At 34.1% G+C, this 20,533-nt stretch overlaps 1 protein-coding gene across 1 annotated transcript in view; it reads right to left on the bottom strand.

The window, feature by feature from the left end:
- ASCC3 (activating signal cointegrator 1 complex subunit 3) overlaps nt 1–20,533 on the bottom strand; it is a gene marked incomplete at both ends in the record, with an annotated part of 243,679 nt that overhangs the window by 192,648 nt on the left and 30,498 nt on the right. The window contains 5 exons of the mRNA XM_079532681.1: nt 3,680–3,820; nt 4,279–4,479; nt 18,155–18,280; nt 18,839–18,980; nt 19,729–19,936. Coding sequence (XP_079388807.1) covers nt 3,680–3,820; nt 4,279–4,479; nt 18,155–18,280; nt 18,839–18,980; nt 19,729–19,936 — 818 coding nt within the window. The remainder of the gene's footprint in view (nt 1–3,679; nt 3,821–4,278; nt 4,480–18,154; nt 18,281–18,838; nt 18,981–19,728; nt 19,937–20,533) is intronic.

The following is a 20,533-nucleotide window of genomic DNA, read 5'->3' as shown; positions in this document are numbered from 1 at the left end:
TTTGATAAACTGCGTTGTGTCAAGGATCTTATTTTTTGTTTCATGCTGTTATGTACGTATAAAAATAAATCCTCCTCTACATGTTTTTGGATGCCCGCTATGTTAAAAAGTTATAAATTGTTTGGGCCAGAATACAAACCCCTAATTGTTGCTACTGATTTGTACAAGTTAAGACATCATACTAATCATCTTCTGACAACACTCTGTGCCAGTGAAGGGCAGCACATTCAGAGTTGGTGATTGCATTACAAATCCACACTACTGCAATCCTGGTTGTATTCTCTAAAGTTTGAGAAGATAAGTATCACTTGTGTGCTCGTTGTAAACACTAAATTACAGGTAGCTGATCTGGCAGCCAGATCATTCAGCCCAAAAGCTGATTTTGAAGTTGTTATAAGATTTCCTGATTGTATAAAGCAAAGACAGTAGCTCTACCTGTGCACACTTGACAGTCCAGAAGGTCAATCACCCAAATCATCCACTGCCTTCAAAAAGCCCAAACAAAAAAATTAACCCCCCCAAAAAACCAGCATAACTTTCTGTTATCTCAAATGCTACCCAGCAAAAGACAATTTATTACTGTATAGTATTTTCCATTTAAACACTAACATACCAAAAACAGCTTACCAAACAACAGATCACAGGTCAAGTACACTTATTATCAGTAGTAATGGAACCCATACCTAAGCATCAGGTATTCCTAGATAATAGTAAGCCTATATACAAACATACTTAGAATGGAGAAATAGCTGACAGAAAAAAATGCCAACTGCAAGGGAATACACTTTCCTAGATTCTCTTTTAGCTAGTTAAATTTAACATATCTTTATTTAACCACAAGGTAAGTTAAGACAGACTCCTCAAATAAACTCTCTAGGAGAGACAGTACAATAGCTAGGGATACATTTTTTTTTTGTAATAAGTTTATTTTCTATGCCCAGGTTCAGTGAAACATTTATGCAAAAAGTATCTGTAAATGAACTATGGATCTATGGATTGATCCTTGAGGTCCCTTCCAACCCGGGTGATTCTGTGATTCTGTGATTCTGTGATCTATTTCGTTTCAAACATTAAAATAACACAATAAATTCTTAAACTTACTTAGCATGAAATCATTAAGAAAAAAATGGGGTATTTCAGATTTACCTCATTTTACAGGTACACAAGTAATAGTTCACTACACAGCAGGCTAATAGACTGCCTGATGCATTAACAATTACCTTCATTTCTTTAAAGGCATTTTCATTTCTAAGGAAATTTAAAAATAAAAACTTTTCTGAAAAGCTTGGATTCTGAAGTATGTTTTGGAACGACAGGACCATTAGTGATTATTTAAAGCACAATATGGAAAAATATAGAAGCAGGAAACATCTCACAATCTCATCACAATACCATAAACTTTCTTTTTTCTTTTTTTTTAACTATTTGCAGATAAAATAATAAAGACAGACTTCATGAAGGATGAAGTCCTGGGAAGTGAGACAGTTAATGGTTTGTCAGATGAAACACTTTTTCCTTATCAGAATAAGCACAACAGATGTGACTAATGACTAACAAAATACACAAGTTTAAATACGCAAAGTATGAAGGATGAAGCATGAAGAATGGAAAATAAAGGAGAAAATTATCAGGATTGTCACTGAAGCACTACTTCTAACTAACACCTGACAAGCACATCATTCTTCTTTCTTTCACAGTGACTGATCTGATTCACCTGACTATGAAAACAAAGACACTGAAAATATAACTGCTCAGAAGAGGCAGAAAACAACAGTCATGGAAGAATTACAGCAGGCACTCAGTCTCCTAGAAAAAGTATGTGCAGTCTTTTGAAACAGCAATCCAACGTGAAATGCCTGCATCTACTTCATTAGATGATTCTACTCTGCTCTTTTATCCTGTATAGTATATATATATATATATTATCCCTGTTAATTTAAATTATGTGCACACATCCACATGTTATGGATTAATTCTTAAGGAAAAAATGCTTTACCGTTAAACACAAGCACAAGATCTATTACAGTAAAAGCAGGGTAATGATTGGCAAACCAACTCTGAAACCATTAAAAAGCAACAGCAAATTTGAGAAATGTATACATTAGAGTGGCTGGTAAGTAAAATAATTTTTAAAATGTTTTGAAGCAAGAATCAATTAAATGCAGGCTAAAAAGCAACAAAAGAGACCCAGTGGGATGAGGTGGGTTGAGTGCAAAAGTTAATGAAAGAAAGTTGATTAGTTTTCACAGAAAACAATAACAAGCAAAAAACAACAAACAAGGTCCAGTACAAGTTAGTGCCCCTTCCTCAATTAACATAATAAGGTCATGTATTTTTAGTGTGTTTTAATAAGCTAGGATAAAACAAAGCCTGCTGCTGGGCTCCTGAAGAAAAGGAATAGCAACTACATCAGTAACTCTTGGCCTGATGTTTTCTCTCTTCTGAATCTCCTACAATTCTCACTAAACATAAAGAAAGGCTGACTAGATATACAAAAATAAACAAAAACAAGAAAATAAGTACTTCATAGTCCTTGAAGTTTTGATCTTCATAAAGTTTTCTTTTTAAACTTTTCAATGTTTGGAAGATCAAAGAAGAAAAACTATCATTGGTACAAAAGCTAAAAAAAAAAAAAAAATTAACAAATGCTTTAACTATATTTCCTTGGAAAATCTAAGAACTAGATTACATTACTAGGATTACTAGGTAACAAAAAACAATGCTTTTTGCATTTCTTCTTTTCTGGAGACCATTTAACTTCCATTTCAATTCTCAAAAAAAGTTTAGGAACTAAAAATACACTGTACTTCAGAACAGCATATCTATCCTATTTCTACGTATGGAACTACAGAACTCTTCGAACAGTATTTGAAGATGTAAATTTCAAAATATAAGTTTCAAAGCAATGAGATCTCTTTGTGGGAGCAAAAAAAATCATTTTAAATTCAGTCCTCCCCTTTCCATTTTTTCAATATTTTTAAACATAAATTCAATTTCACTACTTCCCCTTAAAATTTGTATTATTAGTGATATTTTGGATTAAAACAGGAAAGCTTGATGAAGCAGTCTCTTTTTACACTTAAGCTACATAGTAACTGTGTTCTAAATTAATACTTAGCATATATTAATAATTGCAATAAAATTTCCACTGCTAAAAAATTTCAATTTTATAAGTATTTTCCACCTACATTTCTTAATATTGCCTGAAATTACTATTTTTTTTCTTCTTTTCTGATCTAAGTATAGTTTTAGTAATGAGGTGAGATTTTATGAAATACTGCAAGCTAGGAGAGCTACAGAAAATAGCACTTTTCCATTCTGCATTCATATACTTCACAGATCTTTGTAAGGTAGATAGGTACCACTAAGAATCACAAGCTGGAAACCAGATATAGTGTTGTTCAAAGTTTATACAGAAATGCATAGCTGTACAATTAAATGGGAGAACCCCAAAAGTTTGATGAGCATAGTGCTTAAAATATTTCAACTGCAACAGTGTTTTAATTGTTCTGAATTGTTCTCCGCTGTCACATTTTAGAACATAATCAATATAATTTGACTCAGTAGTAACATTTCAGCAGCTTCACTAATTACTTTACAACAATATAAAAAAGAAGACTGGTGTACCTATGAATAGTACAGAAATACAAAGAACAATATTTTGAAATATTAAGCATACCTGTGTTCGCAGAATTTCACCTTTTGACAGCTGCATATCACCAGTCAGCTCTTTCACAGTAATACCCAGTGGTTCAAGACGTTTGCTGAAGTAATTTGTCATTTCAGCTGCCAAAGCCTTCATAGGAGCAACATAGACAACCTGCAACCAAAAGGACACTAGCTTGATAAATGAGCAAACCCCAGAGTGTTGTTTGTTTCATGGCAACTATTACAAATCACAACTTATTGAGAAATATGATTCTGGGCACTTACAGTGAAAAATCTTAATAGCGATATATGAAAAGTAGTTATCTTTGCTGGAGGAGTGTGCAGCTGTTTAAAGGACAATGGATTTTGTTTATACAGCCTCATCACTTTCAAAATTGGTTCTGCATCAAAGCTAAATGGATTTTCATAGCTTTTCACTCGCATAATAAGATTTTTAGAACAGAAACAAGAAGTGCTTTATCAGTAATGAAGTAAATTAAAATTAGCCTTATCTTCCAGCTGGAAAAGAAAAATATACTTGAAAATTCCCGATTTCATATTCCATGTAAAAATATAATGGGTTTTACCTTACAAGTTATAAAGCTGTTACTTGGTTCATTAAATTCTTACCTTGAACTCATCCTTTTTGATAACACCATGCTGAACATGCTGGCGAATTTCATGAAGAATTGTCAGCATGGCAATGTTAGTCTTCCCAGCTCCAGTGGGTGCACAGATTAGCATGTTCTCATTTGTGTTGTAGGCAGTCTCAAAAACTATAGATTGGATTCGGTTCAGTCTTTTCATGCCTTTAAAAGCAAGTTGGCCAATCTGTTAAAAACAAACAACACACGCATCTTCAATTTTTCACGTAGGTGTGTAGAAATCATAAGAAACAATGCATGGTAACAAAACTTGGGATAACTGCCTAGATATATTTAGTATTATTCCATATTTTTTATTCTGATGTTACCACCTCTACTTATCAAATTTTGTATCTGTAAGGAAAACAAAACATCTCTTAAAATTAATCAAACTCTTTAGCTATGTGCTATTTAAGTATTTCACTTGTTCTTCACAAAACTCTGGGACCAAAACTAATATACAGTAAAATAATTATTAATAATCATGCATCAGTAAAACAGCAAGTCAGAGCAGTAGAATATATATCTTTAAATCTAAGGTAGTAAACTATGATCACTTGAATGAAAGAATACCCTGCAATACATAAGAACCTGCTGAAGAAACAGATGGTCCTTAAAATTATTTATGATTAATTTTGTTAAATTAAGTGAAATTACACATCCACACAGAAAATTCAGTAACAACCTTCTCTTTGATTCTGAGGAAATACACATCTTACCTTTTTTAACTGTTTAGATCTCCAGAAAGAACATAAAAATTTGTATGCGCAGTCCCAAATAAACTTGGGATGTTTAAAAAAAAATTAAACTTTACTTAGTAGGTGATTATAGTGCTGACAGTCTGTTGTATGTTTAAATCTCACAAAAGGCAAATTCCATTATAAAAAAAAAAAAGTAGTATTTGCTTTCCTAGTCTGAATGAAAAAAAAAAATTGCCAAGAAAGAACTACTGTAGACAGGTACAATCCTGCATTTCAAGAACATATTACTTTTGCAACAGAAAAAAAAAAAGGATCCTCAAGATATTAATTTGCTAATAAACCCTGCACCTTTTCAGTTACTTTTCATCATCATAGAATGGCTCATGGACCTCAAACATCATGAAGCTCCAGCCCCCCTCTGCCTCCGGCAGGGCTGCCAACCTCCACATTTAACACCAGACCAGATTGCCCAGACCACTTAAGTTTTTCATCCACCAGGACCCCTAGGTCCTCTTCTGCAGGGCTACTCTCAAAGACTGCTCCTTCCAGTCTATAAATATGTTTGGGATTCCTCTGGCCCAAGTACTAGACCTTGCACACTGCTCACTGTAGCCCGTGGCTTCCTCACAGGGGAGGGAAGCAGAGGGGCAGCACTGAGCTCTGCTCTCTTGTGACAGCCACAGGACCTGAGGGAACAGCATGGAGTTGCATGAGTAGATGGCCAGAGTGAAGATTACCAAAAGGTTCTTCACCAGGAGGTTAGTAGGGTAGTGCCAGCAGTTGGACTTGATGATCTTTGTGGGTCTCTTCCAGCTCAGGATACTCATTATGATTTCCATTCTTCGACAGACTTTGTTACCTTCACTGCTTCTATTAGTAATCCCAAAAAGATGCTACTAGTACTTTTGCTAACTATTATTTTTATTGTAAGAAACTGAAAAGAATAAAATCACTGTAATCATAGTCCTGAAGCCAGCTTATGAAGATCTCCTTCTATTATTACAGCCTCTTCAGCTAACGCACAGACATTTCCTACGTTAAGTAGTATTCTTTCAAATATAATTTATAGAAAGAAGTAAATTACCTGAACAAGACTCAATTTCTTGTTACCTCAAGTAATGCAAGCTTAGCAGTGAGATCTTCATTGGCTATTCAAATTAACTATTTTATTTAATTGTACAACAAAAATAAATTAAGTTTATCATTTTGTTGCAACTTCTTAATAGTAGATTTGTGGGAGACTGAGATGCAAATTCCAAATTTAATACACCATTTTCAAAATGCATGACAGAGTTTTGCTCTTAAATCGAGAAGAATTATGAATTTTATAGCCTCCCAATTACAGCTTTACTTCAGAGGACTTCATGTCAATGAATGTTGTTCATTAATATTTAAAAGCTGATGAGGATGCTAGGCAACTACATTTTTTTTTTAATTAACGTTCTTCTCAGTTTAGCAGTACCTTTGTTTTTGCAAAGCAATCAAGTTGAAAACTTGCACACCACTGAAAAAATAAGTTCCATTCAAATCAAGCTTCGTGGTTGTATTTGTAGGATTGGGATATCTGAGCATATCTGAAATTTATTAAAATAACTACATTATAAAGTGGTTTTGGTGAAGAAAAAAAATACATATGCAACACCAGTATTTCCTCAACTTTTCATTAAGTTAGTTCTATAAGTAGATGAATTTCAGCATTACAATATAGTCTTTTCTATATGTATTCTTTACAGTTTATTTTGTTTATAAGACTTATAAACTTATTTCCCTTGCATTAGGTTTTGTATACACAATGTTTAGTTGTGTATCATCTTCAAAATTCCTTTCATCTCCATGAAGTAGATCATTATAAAGTGCTAATGGACTTCCTGGAGATCTGCTGCTTACATTAGTGCTATCATGGTTCAGTTGAATATTTTTATGTCCTCTTTAGTCATTTTAGGTTTGTAACTTGCCTGTTACTTCATTTTGAGATTTCTTTGCAGGACTTTGAAAAGGGTTGCATTCTTCCCCTCCTATTCCACCTAATTGGTTTTAAAAACTATTTATAAATACTTTGCAGTGTTTATAATAAATGATATACAGAGGGAAACTCAAAACACAACCAGTGATTATGCTAAATTACGAAAAAACTACGTTGCACAAAACCTGTATTATTTAAAGAAGCAGCTTTCTAACTGAAGCAGAAGTATAACTGTCTAAACTCAGGAGTAAGTACCTTCAGAAAAGATCTTTTCACAATACCATAATTAATTCCTTAATTGTGATTTCTTAATACCCTTAAATAAAGTACATCAAGGTGTTTTCTTAAAACTGCTGTTTGTAGGAATATACAGGTTCAACTTCTGTTAATCTCTAGGGGGGAAACGTAAGAAATCTTCCTCTTCATTAGGGAGAAATTAAACATACACATAATAGGGAGAAATTAAACATACAGTCTCATCCTGTAACAGTAGGGTATGCAGTGTCTGATCAAGGGGAAACTGTTTTAAACTGAAAGAAAATAGATTTAGACTACATATCAGGAAGAAGTTCTTTACTGTGAGGGTGGTGAGACACTGGAACATGTTGCCTAGTGAGGTTGTGAATGCTCCTTCCCTGAAAACATTCAAGGTCAGGCTGGATGGGGCTTTGAGCAACATGGTCTAGAGGGAGGTGTCCCTGCTTCTAGCAGGGCAGTTGGAACTAGATGATTTTAAAGGTCCCTTCCAATCCAAACCATTCTATGATTTCTAAGCAGTAAATTGGCTAACACCAGTAGCATAAATAAATGTTAATGAGGACAAAAACACGTCTCAAAAAGAGGCATGGCTACTGCAACTAGCTTAGCCTGGAAAATCTAGTAGAAATGGATAGTACTGATAGAAAACTGTAGTTTGCTTTTGGCACAAACCTGGAAAATGGTGATCATGAAGCAGAGACAAATCAGATGAAAGGGATCTATTTTGAAGCAGGCCATGCCCCCTGGATACTATGAATGATACAGGTCAAAATTAAGACACAAAATGTTCTAAAGGGCTGCGTCTAATTATTTCCATTCAGCAAGTCTCTGAATTTAGGATCATGGGAAATTAGGACACTGAAAACCACAAAGTTGTAAAAACTGAAAAGCTGATGAAATAAAATATTTCTTGCACTTCAAGCAGCACTACAGATTTAACAAAACTATCACACATACCTTGAAAGCATACATGCTGCAGGATATAACTGTTCTACACTTCTTGTTAAATTTATTTTCCTGTTACAGTAGCTATCAGTATGCAAAACAATCTTTCCTGATGTAAGCAAATTTCTGATACAAAACTTGAGAAAGACTTATGTCTTCCTGCTTGGCTTAAAGATACGTTTGATAACAAGTAAGCAAAAACATGTCCACCTAAGGAATAAGCATGGCAGGGAAGTAGTCTCATGCTTAACCGTCCAGGATTTGGGACTGTTCTTATCAGAGATAAGAATCTCTCCAGGTCAGCACTAAAATTTGTATTGATTAAAAACAAATATTGAAATCAGGCAAATGAAACTAAGAGTTATGCTATAATATTTATAAGACAATCAGAATTAGCATATGCTCTTCCCTCATCTTTGAGAGTTCTCACTTTGAAGTTAACATTTAATACAAGTAAAAATTAAATTTGGTCTTGAGTGCAATTTTAAACAGAATTTCAAACGCTATTCTTCACATAGATGACTGATTACTCCTAAGAACTGAACTGCGCCTTTAGGTATGCTATCGAAGTAAAGTAGGTTACTGCATTCCTCTTCCACACTTGTACTTGAATTTTCATTGAGAAATGGCTATATCTTAACAGTACACAGAAGAAGCACTTCATTTGCCGTCCAGTCTCAGTCATCAAAATGAAAAAAACCACTTTGAGTCGCTTCCATTAAGACATTTGCAGATCATTTCCTGTACTTTATACCAAAAAAGTGTTTATCTTTAGTTAACACGGCAAAAATGTACCTCTCTGAAGAATGAAAAACAGCAAGTTGTTTTCTCAGTTTAAATATTTCACTTATTATTCTAATTTAGTGAAGTCAGTAAACACAATAACTGCAATGTCAGCAGGTAGGTGCAACTGAATTTCAAATACTACAGTGATTAAATACAAGAAGGGAAAATAAACCCACTACCAACCAGAAAATTGGATTTCTCTGTGCTACATGCTGTTACACTGTGGTAGAACATGCCTATTTAAAATGCCTCAGGAATTTTTATTAGCAATTGGTTTTACCATATAAAATTTAAAACACAAATCACTGAATTGACAATCTGCCCAATATCACAATTGGTAAACTAAATTTTGCCTTCCATTGAAAGCAAATTTAAAAATACAGTCTTTAGGAGAGCAGGGTGACAGCATTTCATATTTTTACATATGTCTAAAGTACAAATACTTTTTAGGGTTTTTTTCCCCTTTTAAAAAATAAAGCCTACCTAATTCAATTCTATTTTATGCACCTCAAGATGTCAGTTCTAACATTTCATATTTCAGGATAATATTTCCAAATTATTTCCTTATATGTTATATTATTACTCATGTTATACATTAAGAGCAAGCTAAATTATTTCTTCCTAAAGACATCTAACAAAAACTATAAGACTACTCTAAAGGGTAATTACAGTCAAAACTAGTAATTACTTTAAACCATTGAGTAAAAATGAGAGAAGAATATTCCTGGAGGAATAAATATTGGTGTCATAATTTTTCTGCAGCTCAACTTTGTTCTCCACTTCAGTTAATTTCAAACTATTGCTAACCAAGAAGGGAGTACCTGTTTTACAATATATAAGTTAAATGATTTTTTCCTACATTGTGCTGGAGAAGACTGTGAGCACAATCACTATTTTTTTTCTATCAGAATACAGCTATTTCATTCTCCGAAAGAAACCAGCAGCATTCCCAGAAGTCATTCTGCTTGATCTACGGTAGGAAAACAACAGGTAGATGAGGAAAACTAAATTTTTGAGGTAAAATTACCACGCACTGGGAACTGCTATAAAAATATTTAGGAAATATGTTTAATGACATCTGATTTTAAAAAAGAAATTGTATATATCATCCTCAGCAAATCAATTATGCTGTAATGAATCAGGAAACACACAACAGCAGTTCAATGAGGATCCAATGAGGATCTTCAACATACTTCTGTTGAACTTTTCTGCACTTTTATTTTAAAGGTATTCTAAATCATTGGACCTTCATTGGTTGAATCTTTACACAAACTAAAGTACTGACAGGCTGACAGGTGTAACTAGGCACATTGTTTGATTACTTTTAGCTACAGACAGATGTACCTAATTCCCACTGTGGCTCAGCAGGTGTTTCTCAGCAGCTGGAGCCCTTTACTGGTTTGCCTTTGTAAGTGTTCCCATCAGATTTTCAACAATTTCAGAGGCAGCACTACACAACATACACACACTCAGCAGCTATGTAGAAAATGAAACAGGCTTAATGGTCTCTTCAAGTCAATTTTACCTCATGTTAATATTAAGACGTGTTTTTTATCTGCACTTGTTATTTCCATAAAGGAGACAGAAGCAACCCAAAACCCAAATAACTACAGAATACGCAACAATCAAGAAAGAGTTGCATAATAAAAACAAGATTTTTCAACACATTTTGCATAATTCATACACAGATGAGTTTAAAAAACTGAAATAAATGAAATTCTCTATATTCACTAATATAAACAATGCTCAATATTAGGCTTTACCCCATATAGCCAATGAATTATTCTTGTTATTAAAACTATACTGCCTGAGAAATGATAACCCAGATTTTACACAACTGCTTTCAATAAAGTTGCACATTACTAATACTTAAATCAAGCAGAGTATACATAAAATGAGAATCTGTTGCACTTTCAAATGCAACATCACTAATGAAAGAACATTTGGAAACACTTCAAATTCTAAAGGATTGTCGTCTTGCCATACATACGTTTATCAGTGTTTATTTTTTTAAAATATTTTCACTAATATCAAACCACTGCAAGTAAGAACACGTTCACACATGCAAAAAGAGCACATTTATTAAATTTTCATAACATCTTTGCCATCCTTAGCATCTCTAGTACTTTAAGTGCAGGATTTAATGTTCAGGTAACACAATAACCAAAACTCTTATGTGAGCATGTAAACAGATAAGCTGACACCAAAAATACATATTGCTATAATGTACTATATAAAATACTAACAGGTAGAAACAATGAAAACTTTCATGACCTTAAAAAGAATAGAAGATTAGGAAAAATCTTCAATTAAACCTCACATAACAATGCAACTCAAAGAACAAATGATCAGATCATAACGTAAGCAGAGACAATTTTAAGGCGCTACAAAATAGGTCATACCTGAAAAGCAAAGAAAATCCCACGGGCCAAAAAAAACAACCAAACAAAAGGTATTGTTTCACCTCTGTGGGAATTCATCGTAAAAATCTGTGTAGATGATCTGAAGAAGCCCATATTACTAAGGACACCTATAAGCAGTCTGATTCTAGAAGAATCAAACCAAAGCAAACATACCTGCTGTCAAGCCTATGAAAAGAGAGATCTATGACAGGTAGACAGGGAACATTATTTCGGAATAAGAAAAAGGTTAATTGCGAGTTATTTTTTATTTAATCAAGAAGACGCTGTACCAACTGAAAATGTAGATGCAAATGGATACCCGTGAATTTCTCCAGTAATACCAGTACCCTAAAATTTAAAGCATCTTTCTATTACTTCCCCATTCTCATGCCATGAAAATAAAAGCTTGAGTTAATTATACTTCTCTGTTGAATATCTTCTAATTTCTAAAAACAATAGTCTGCTTTTAAATGAAAATTATAACGTGATTCAATCAACATAATTATACCAAAAATCACACCATGTGAACACACTAAAGAGTACATAATTTTAGCAAATACAGGTTTACTTAAATCTGATCACTTACATAATTTCTAGCTCTGAAAATCACGAGCAACAAGACACATTCCTTCCTGTACCAAAAGAGATGAACTTGCGTATTACTTCCATAATGGTACATTGGCACAGATTGTTTTAGTACGTATGGTTGGCTATCAGTGAAAGATGTTTTCTGTTCTTCGTAACATCTGACAAGATGACACTTCAGTTTACGTCCATCCCCATAATAATTCACCATGTCCCCCTCTCTTTTGCATCCCACATGCATCTATATACGGCTTGCAAATCTGTTGGTTTTTTTTATTTTTTTATTTTTATTTTTATTTATTTATTTATTTATTTATTTATTTTAATACAAAAAAGGGAGATGTGTAGATAGGCAAATCATTTCTTTCCATTAATTTTTTTTTTTTTAAAGTAAAACTCTGGGTAGCTGAAGGAGACAGAGGGGAAGGAGGGGAGGATACATAAGACTATGGTGATGGCTTTGTTAAGCATCTTGTCATGATTTTATGATTTCTGGTTATCAGTATTCCACATCATAACATCATGTAATGCCCTGGGAGTTAAAGTGTTAATGCTCAAGTTCCAGGCACCTGTCCAGAAGAGAAGAAGAACTACATACCCCAAGGGGCTTTGTGGTCAGAGAGGAGATAGAACTTCTGGCAGGGTCACCTGATGCTCTCTTTGTCTGCTCTTCTTTCGTCTCCCTGCTGCTCTCCTCCCCACCGCTCACCTCAGCGTTATGGTGAGGCTTATCCACCTTTCGGACACTCTTTCTCATTATATTTTATTTATTAGCTTCAATTCTAATTATATTATATTAGTGTGTTGTTCTTGCATTCCAATAATATATTTAGTAAATTAGTTTATTTCTCCTCAGATTGTTGCCACTGTTTTTAATTATTTTGGGGTTTCCTGTTTCCCTTTTCTGGAGGTGCGGATCCGTGAATGCCCCCCTAGTCACGGAACCGGGCTGAACCAGCCCATAAACCGTCAACACATCTTCAAAAATCAACTAATAATTAATAGGAGATACGCGTATAGAATCATAGAATCACTGAGCTTAGATAAAAGACCTCCTGGAGCATCCAGTTCAACAGTCCATCTATTACCAATATTTCCCACTAAACCATCTCCCTCGGTACAACATTAAACGTTTCTTGAACACCTCCTGGGATGATGACTCAACAACTTCTCTGGGCAGCCCATTCCAGTGCATGACCACTCTCTCTTGGAGAATTCTTATTTCCTAACATCCAACTTAAATCTCCCCTGGCCCAACTTGAGGCCATTCCCTCTAGTCCTAGTGCTAGTTACATGGGAGAAGAGGCTGACTACCATTTCACCACAACTCGCTTCAGGTAGTTGTAGAGAGGAAACATAAACACACCAGATGCTGTATACATGTTGCATATGTACATACAATACATATAAAGTATTACTGCCTTCCTTTTTTTTTTTTTTTTTTTTTTTTTTTTTCCGAAGTGCACAGGATAATTTTGGACTGGGAATGAAAGCAGCATCACAGATTATGAGCAAGATGCCAGTCATGTCACACACAGTGATGCTTCAGAATAGTTTCAGTTTCTCACCCTGTGTTGACAGGTCCTCTCAACTGCAGTGTTAAAGGTATCTTTATGACAAGTCCAAAATCACAGTTCTCAAATGTTAAGAGTATGTCACAATCCTTACCACAACTTCAGTATTTTTTTTTTAAAATAACTTGCTAATTACAAAACAATGTTCTAGAACAACAACAAAAAAAAACCTTTAATTTCAGGAGATATATATATTGAAAGAACCATTATATAGTGAAATCAGTTTATGAGACAAAATCATCCATCCATTAAATATGTTTTAATTACAAATTTATTCACTGATTATATACCTACTTCTTCTATAATGCTTCATTTTAGTGATAGTTTCTCCAACTTTGGATTATGAGCAAGTACTGATACCAGAATTCCATTTTACAGGTGCCACAGCAACAGATCTCTTTGATGATGAAGTAATTATTTATTTATAATAAGAAACAGGATTTTCCTAAGCAAAAGATAATAATTTTATGCAATATAGATCACAAACTATTGGTTTGTTATTGCACATTTAATCCCTTTAGAACACTCACTCATGATTGTCACTGCACATTTAACACACTCATGAACGTGAAGACACCCCAATTCCAAAAGTAATACCTCCTATTTTACTATGTATGACATCAGAGATGGTGTTGGTGGTATGGCAGTAGAGGCTTGCCAATATTCTATTACATTTTGTTGCTATGTGACAGATGGCAGCAGGGGGCAGTCTGAAAAAATGGCATCTGATATGGAAGTGCATATGAAACAAAGGTGTGGAACTGAATTCCTTCACGCAAAAAAAAGCTGCAATCATTAACATTAATCGATGCTTGATGAACATTTAATGGAGACCAGAGAGTCTGTTTGTGCACAGTGAGGTGATGGGTGGTGTGTTTCAGTCACCACCATTGGTTCAGATTTCTACAAGCATAGCTAGCAGTAGTGACTGTTCAAAAATAGTGTTTTGTAGCTGAGAATTTCCCTCTGTCAAATAGTTTTATTAACAGCTCTTTTAAACATTGCATAAAGATTTTTATTTTTTTTTATTTTTAAGTTGGGAATAATATTTGTAGAACTTGAAGGCTTTCTTTGGAGCAATTTCCTATTATGCTTTCATTGGATAAATGACAAAATTTCAATAATATTAGAAATATTTTTTAAACTAATCATTCCAACAGTCAATTGCTATTTGGATGATATGCAAATGAAATATACACTGAGATCAACTGTAGAATAAACGTTCAAATACTCAGGATGTGAAAAATGTAATTTATGCAACAGCATCTACACTTTGATTCAGTGGCTCTGTTTGTACAATTCAAAAAGCAAGAAAACATTATAGGAGAAAAAGGGAATATTGATTTTGTAATAATTCCTTCATATAACGTAGAGGGGAAAAAAATCTTACATGTAGTAGAAGGAAATGGCTATGGCATGAAACAAAGAAATAAATCCTGAAACCCACTTTAGGTAAAAACCTGAAGTCATTTTTCACCAAAAGCAATTTGTTAGTTAAAATCTGTTTTCACAGTCTTGAAGAAGAACTTTCCCTGACCTGAGTTTATGACTTCAGAAGTACATTTATTTGGCAAGAAGTCTGGTGCAAAACTACCTTTATTGTAAGTACAAAACTATATTTCAGTAATAGTCAAGCTGCATGTCAAGCAGCCAAAGGCTCATACATTTAAGCTTGCACTTGCTCTGTTTTTTCACATTCTTGTTACTGAAACAACCTAGCTAACATGCCCCTTTTGTAAGCAACAATACAGTAATTCTTCAGACCAAACGTGACCAACTAGCTAGTTACAAGCCACTTGTGCTTGTACTGTGGTGAAAACACAGCTCTCCAAATACCAGTAAATGCCAATAATAATAATTATCTACAAATTGAGTTGGAGATGGGATTTGCTGCCTTGGAGTAAAGCAAGTACGCTTTCCTTCTCTGTGCAACTCCTCCTGTGGGATGCAGGCACCTCACTTCCACTGACAACATAAGAGATGCTCCTGAGCAGCAGCACAGCATCTTCCACTCAACAGGCATAGGAAAGAAAGAAAATGAGATGACACCTATGGAATTAGACTGTGGCAGGAGGAAGGGCAGTACAAACTGAAGCACAGAGTGGTAGGGGTATTAAAACTGCTGCTAATGTCAGCAGTTTATGACAGATGGTACATTGTGCTTTTATAGACAATAAATCGTGAACGGTTGGCCATCTCATCTCACATTTGCAATCACTACATTATGAGATTAAGCATCAGCAAGAATTTGGATTTTGCCAGTTTAAATCATGAGCTTTACCTTACTATCCCTATCGTAGCCAATCTATCCATAAGGATTCAGATAATGCTTTACTGAACCTAAATATAATATTTTAATGAAAATACATTATTTATTCTGGAGTGGAGCTCAAAGTGTGTTCTGATTACACTGCCAAGGTACAAATAAGAGCTTCCAACTGAGGCTCGCTTTAGTTTGAGATACTTTTTCCCCCTTCAATGTTGATTCTGTTTTGCCATTTTGCCCCACATTTGTGCCAAAAAAAATGAATCTACAGTTTTGTTAACATGATTTGTTAAAATTATTATTTAAGGAATATATTTATGTTCTCAGCCAATGTTTATGTCAACCAAAGTAACAGAAATACAAATAATTTAAATCAATACTTAAGATATTTTAAATGAAGATTACTGCATGATCCAGAAGTTTAGCTTTTGCTTAAAAGGTCAAAATATAAATGAACTCCTTATCATGATCTCAGATCTATACTTAAGAACTTTGAAGATTGAATTTAAACGGAACATTTACCTATGTAAATATTACATAGTCAAAGACTGCACCTTAACACCTGTGACCAAAACCACAATTGAAGAGAAATACACATATAATATTTAAAATCACTCCTAAGCAAATGAAAATATAAGGACTAAAAAGTAAAGCTCCTATGAGACTAAATTCTTGCATAAATAAACACTTCACAGCCAGATTTAGTTCTTTTCAATCCTCTGGGAAAATAGATTCAATAAATGCAGTTCAGGTTTTTAACCTTAAATTCGTGCAGTTAGCACTTGAAATTTTCAAACCAAAAAGTAGGCTCCTTTATAATACCACTGTGCTGAGTGCTATAATCTGTGATTGTAGGCTTGTGTTGGACTTGATGAGCCTATGGGTCTTTTCTAGCCTAAATGATTCTATGATTCCCTCCTCTAAAAAAGAATACACACCAGCAGTTAAAAAAAAACTTGCCATAAGTCAAATCTAAGAAGCATCATCACTCTGCTGAAATATGCCTATGTTTAAATGCGTAAGTATCACACATACAAAATTCTTTGCTGCTGACAACTTGTTAGATATCTAGTAAGTAGGAGTCATGGATATAAAGATTGTTTCTATTTCAGAATTTCACTTTAAAACTGAAAAGTATACCTCTTGATGATACAAAGCCTAAAAGGTCATGAAAGATTTATAAAATCTGCATAATTGATTCATTCCATAACACTACATATGTATGTATCAGTAAACTATTTCTTTTAGATATTTTATCTTCTATCAGATCTATATTTTTCTGTCAAGTTACTGTGTCTCAAAATATTGGTACTTCTAGCAAAACTTTATAGGTTAATAGGTAATATTTGGACCTGTGCTTAACGGAGAGACATTTCATTGCAAAAAGCTGTCATGTTGAAAATTGTCATATGAAATGTCATATTTTACAACTGCTGTGGCTCAACTTTTCTATCTGGTTAAGCTGTAGTCACTTCTTAACATGGCAGTAGGTACTGTCACCCAAGCACGAAATAATAGATTCTGATTTTAAAATTAAACTGTCCTCTGTTTTCAAAGAGTTAAATCAGGGTAAGACAATCCTTACTAAAACCTCAATAAAATGCTCTGGGTAATTGAAGTAGATTTATATTCTCATTTCCTGTTTTCCTACAGGGAAAAGCATTTTTTCATGCTGTATGCCACTGAGGAACTAAGAAACGAAGATTTCTTCACATGCACTTGCTCTTGGTGTCCTCACTGAAATCAGAAGCAGACATTCCATTCTTTAACTGATTTGATACACACAATGAAAAGCAAGCAAGTACATGTGACAGAATACTGCTGGTTCTAGACTGTGAATACTAAGCCACATTTATTGCTGTTTTTCTTTTTTTATTAATTTTTTTTTTAAATTAATAATGCAGCCTTTTTCCTACTCCAGAGCAGTATTCTGGAAGGTTTTGCACCCTGTACAGTACACAGTACATTATTATGCACCAGCATCATGCTATAAGACTAATCTGCACAACAGTGCAGAGCAGTCACTAGCCAGTCTTCAGAAGTCAACAGAAAGAAGAGAAAGAAGCCCAGACTCACTTTATTTTTTAAGGAGCATTTTAGTGATTCGAGTCACAGTTCTAAACCACAGATAACTGAATAGGTAATGACAAAGGAACTGAGAACTGCAGCTCACAAAGTAGTAGTTTAAAGAAGGAATTTCCGTGATCAGATTCGTCATGAACTAAGCAACATCCACCAACAAATATTCTCAAAATTAGTGGTGAAATTTAATGGCTACATTTGCACATTAAAAACCACATTATTAAGTGGTAATGTTTTCCCCTAATTTGTTTTAATAGCAAAATAAAAATTAATTTTGTGTCTCTCGGCTGCTTTACTCACCTCATCAAAGTCTTTAATGTAAACAATTTTCTCTTCAATGCCAATAGGCATTGGTTCACTATGGGGGATCTTCACCTCTTCATACATTTTGTTGTTTTCTCTCTGAACTGATTCTGGTAAGAACACCTAAAACAGTATTACAAGAAAATTAATTGAAAATATGAAAACAGGAAATTTAATTACTTTTAGGCCACTTCAAACAATGTTTCATTACTTTCCTTCTTAAAAAAGGAATCCCAAATAAAGCAATTCTCTTTGATTCATTATATAGATAGCATAGAACTTCCTAAATGGAAAATAATCAGTTTTACTTCTCATAAAATGGTTTCAAAAGGATTAAAAAAAAAGAAAAATAAAAGATAACTCCACTTTATTACATGCAAGAATTGAAATTTCATAAAGTCAATTCAATGGTTCACAAAATCTAGAAGGAGAAAAACAGTATTTTAATGACTTAAGTGACTCTACAAATAAAAATAATCTGTACTATAAATATGAATGAATTTATTTCTTTTAGGGTCAACAAAATATGTGAGTATTGAAAATACTATGTGAAGAAGCACAGCTTGATGCATAGGATTCCCATTAGTAGGGGAATCTCCCAGAGAACAAAGGGAAACTTGCTGCACTTTGCTCATGGGGATAGTTGTATTGCTGTAGAAGGGCCATGCATCAAACACATACCTTTGCACCTCCAATGAATGCTGATGTTTTCATAGCTTCAGCTCGGGAATCATAAACATGTGGATAATGAATTCTTTCAAAGTCCACCTCTCTCTGTCTACCTAGGATAGGCATACTTCGAGCATTCAAAAGTGCTAGTTCCCTGTAAACATAAAATAGCAGCAATTCTGCTTATTGTAGGCAGCTATCACAAAAGCTGGGCATGGTACATTAAAGTCAGAACAAGAGTTAGGGAAAAGTAAGGAAAAAAAGCATTGTATAAAATTAACAGTGGAATTTTACTGTGTTATTCACTGGCATTAGTTAAACGATGTCCTTATAGCACACTTGTTAAATAAAAATCAATACAATCACTGCAAGGCTGGCTCCCTAAACTAATGCAGCTTTGCATCTTTTTACATAATATAGCATGAAGTATTCACAGTTAAATACCAGTACCACTATATTCTTCTCAGTATAAAATGCAACACCTTATTTGCTTCTTATTCTTATCCTCCCTCATTCTTCCCGCTACCTTTAGTTGATAACATGGAAAATAGTACCCATTAATCTGGAGAAGAAAAATAAAAGATAGTTTTGATAGATTTAATACAGAGTTCATAAATCTTAAGCAAGCAGTGTGCATACAGAAAGTAAGAAAGATAGCCTGCCCCTCCAATCTGCATCTCCAACCCACACAGATAAGACCAAGAAGATTCTAATTAAGCAGATCACTGCTGTCTTTTCCTGAAAATTAGGCTTTCGTATTAAACAAATTCTACACTTGTAATAAAACGTGACGAAGTCAGAATCACCACATCCACAGAGCAAACTAAAAGAAAATAAACATTTATGATAGGTTGAAATAGCAATTACAACACAAGTATTTTTCAACTTTTGGCATTTATTACCTTTGCATTCTCAGCTCTTTGGGATCAAAGGATATAAGTCCTTCCCCAGATACTTCTCCATCTTCCCCAGCTTGTTTTTCTCTTCTGGCATTTCGTTTTTCTTCACGACGATACTGTTTCATTAACAGCTTTTCTTGTTCAGACTGAATTGTAACTTGACAGCCATAATTGGGTTTAGCATTTTCACCTATAAACTTCTTGCACTGCTCTGTAACATCAAAACATGTGTGCATCTTCCTAAGTACTGGATTCCACCATTTTTGTTGCCCAGTTTTCTTCTAAATATATGTATTTTTAAAAGGCCTAGCCTTACTTAATTATGCAGAAGTTGGTCTTAAGAATCCATAAGTAGTAACAGCTCATCACTTGAAGGCAGGACACTTTAAATCACCATACAAGAAAAATTCTTAATCCCAAAGCAAGAGGGGGAATACTGCAAACTAGCAGCAAAAGGAGGGGCTACCTTTCTGGGACTTACGATAATTTCATCAACACTGGAAAGTCACTTATTTGTCACCTTATGTGCATACGCTGCTAAGTAAAAAGATTATGCATGTAGACTAAACATAGGTTTCTTGTTTCTTTTTTTTTTTTTAAACTAGCCTCTTTACCTAGCATTTACTGTGTATTTACTATATAACATGATTGCATTGAAAGCATACCAACAGCTTAATTTCCCTGAACAACTAAGAAATCTTATTCTGTACAGCCACAAGGACTCCTTCCTTTTATGCAGAAAAGCAGTAGGATTAAACAGTTACAGTACACAACTGAACAGTTATAGTACACAAAAAATTCAAGGAAC

Source organism: Tetrao urogallus (assembly GCF_951394365.1).
Source record: "Tetrao urogallus genome assembly, chromosome: 2".
NCBI lineage: Eukaryota > Metazoa > Chordata > Aves > Galliformes > Phasianidae > Tetrao > Tetrao urogallus.
Note: the sequence above shows the minus strand (reverse complement) of the source record. Positions and strands in the feature narration are given on the sequence as shown.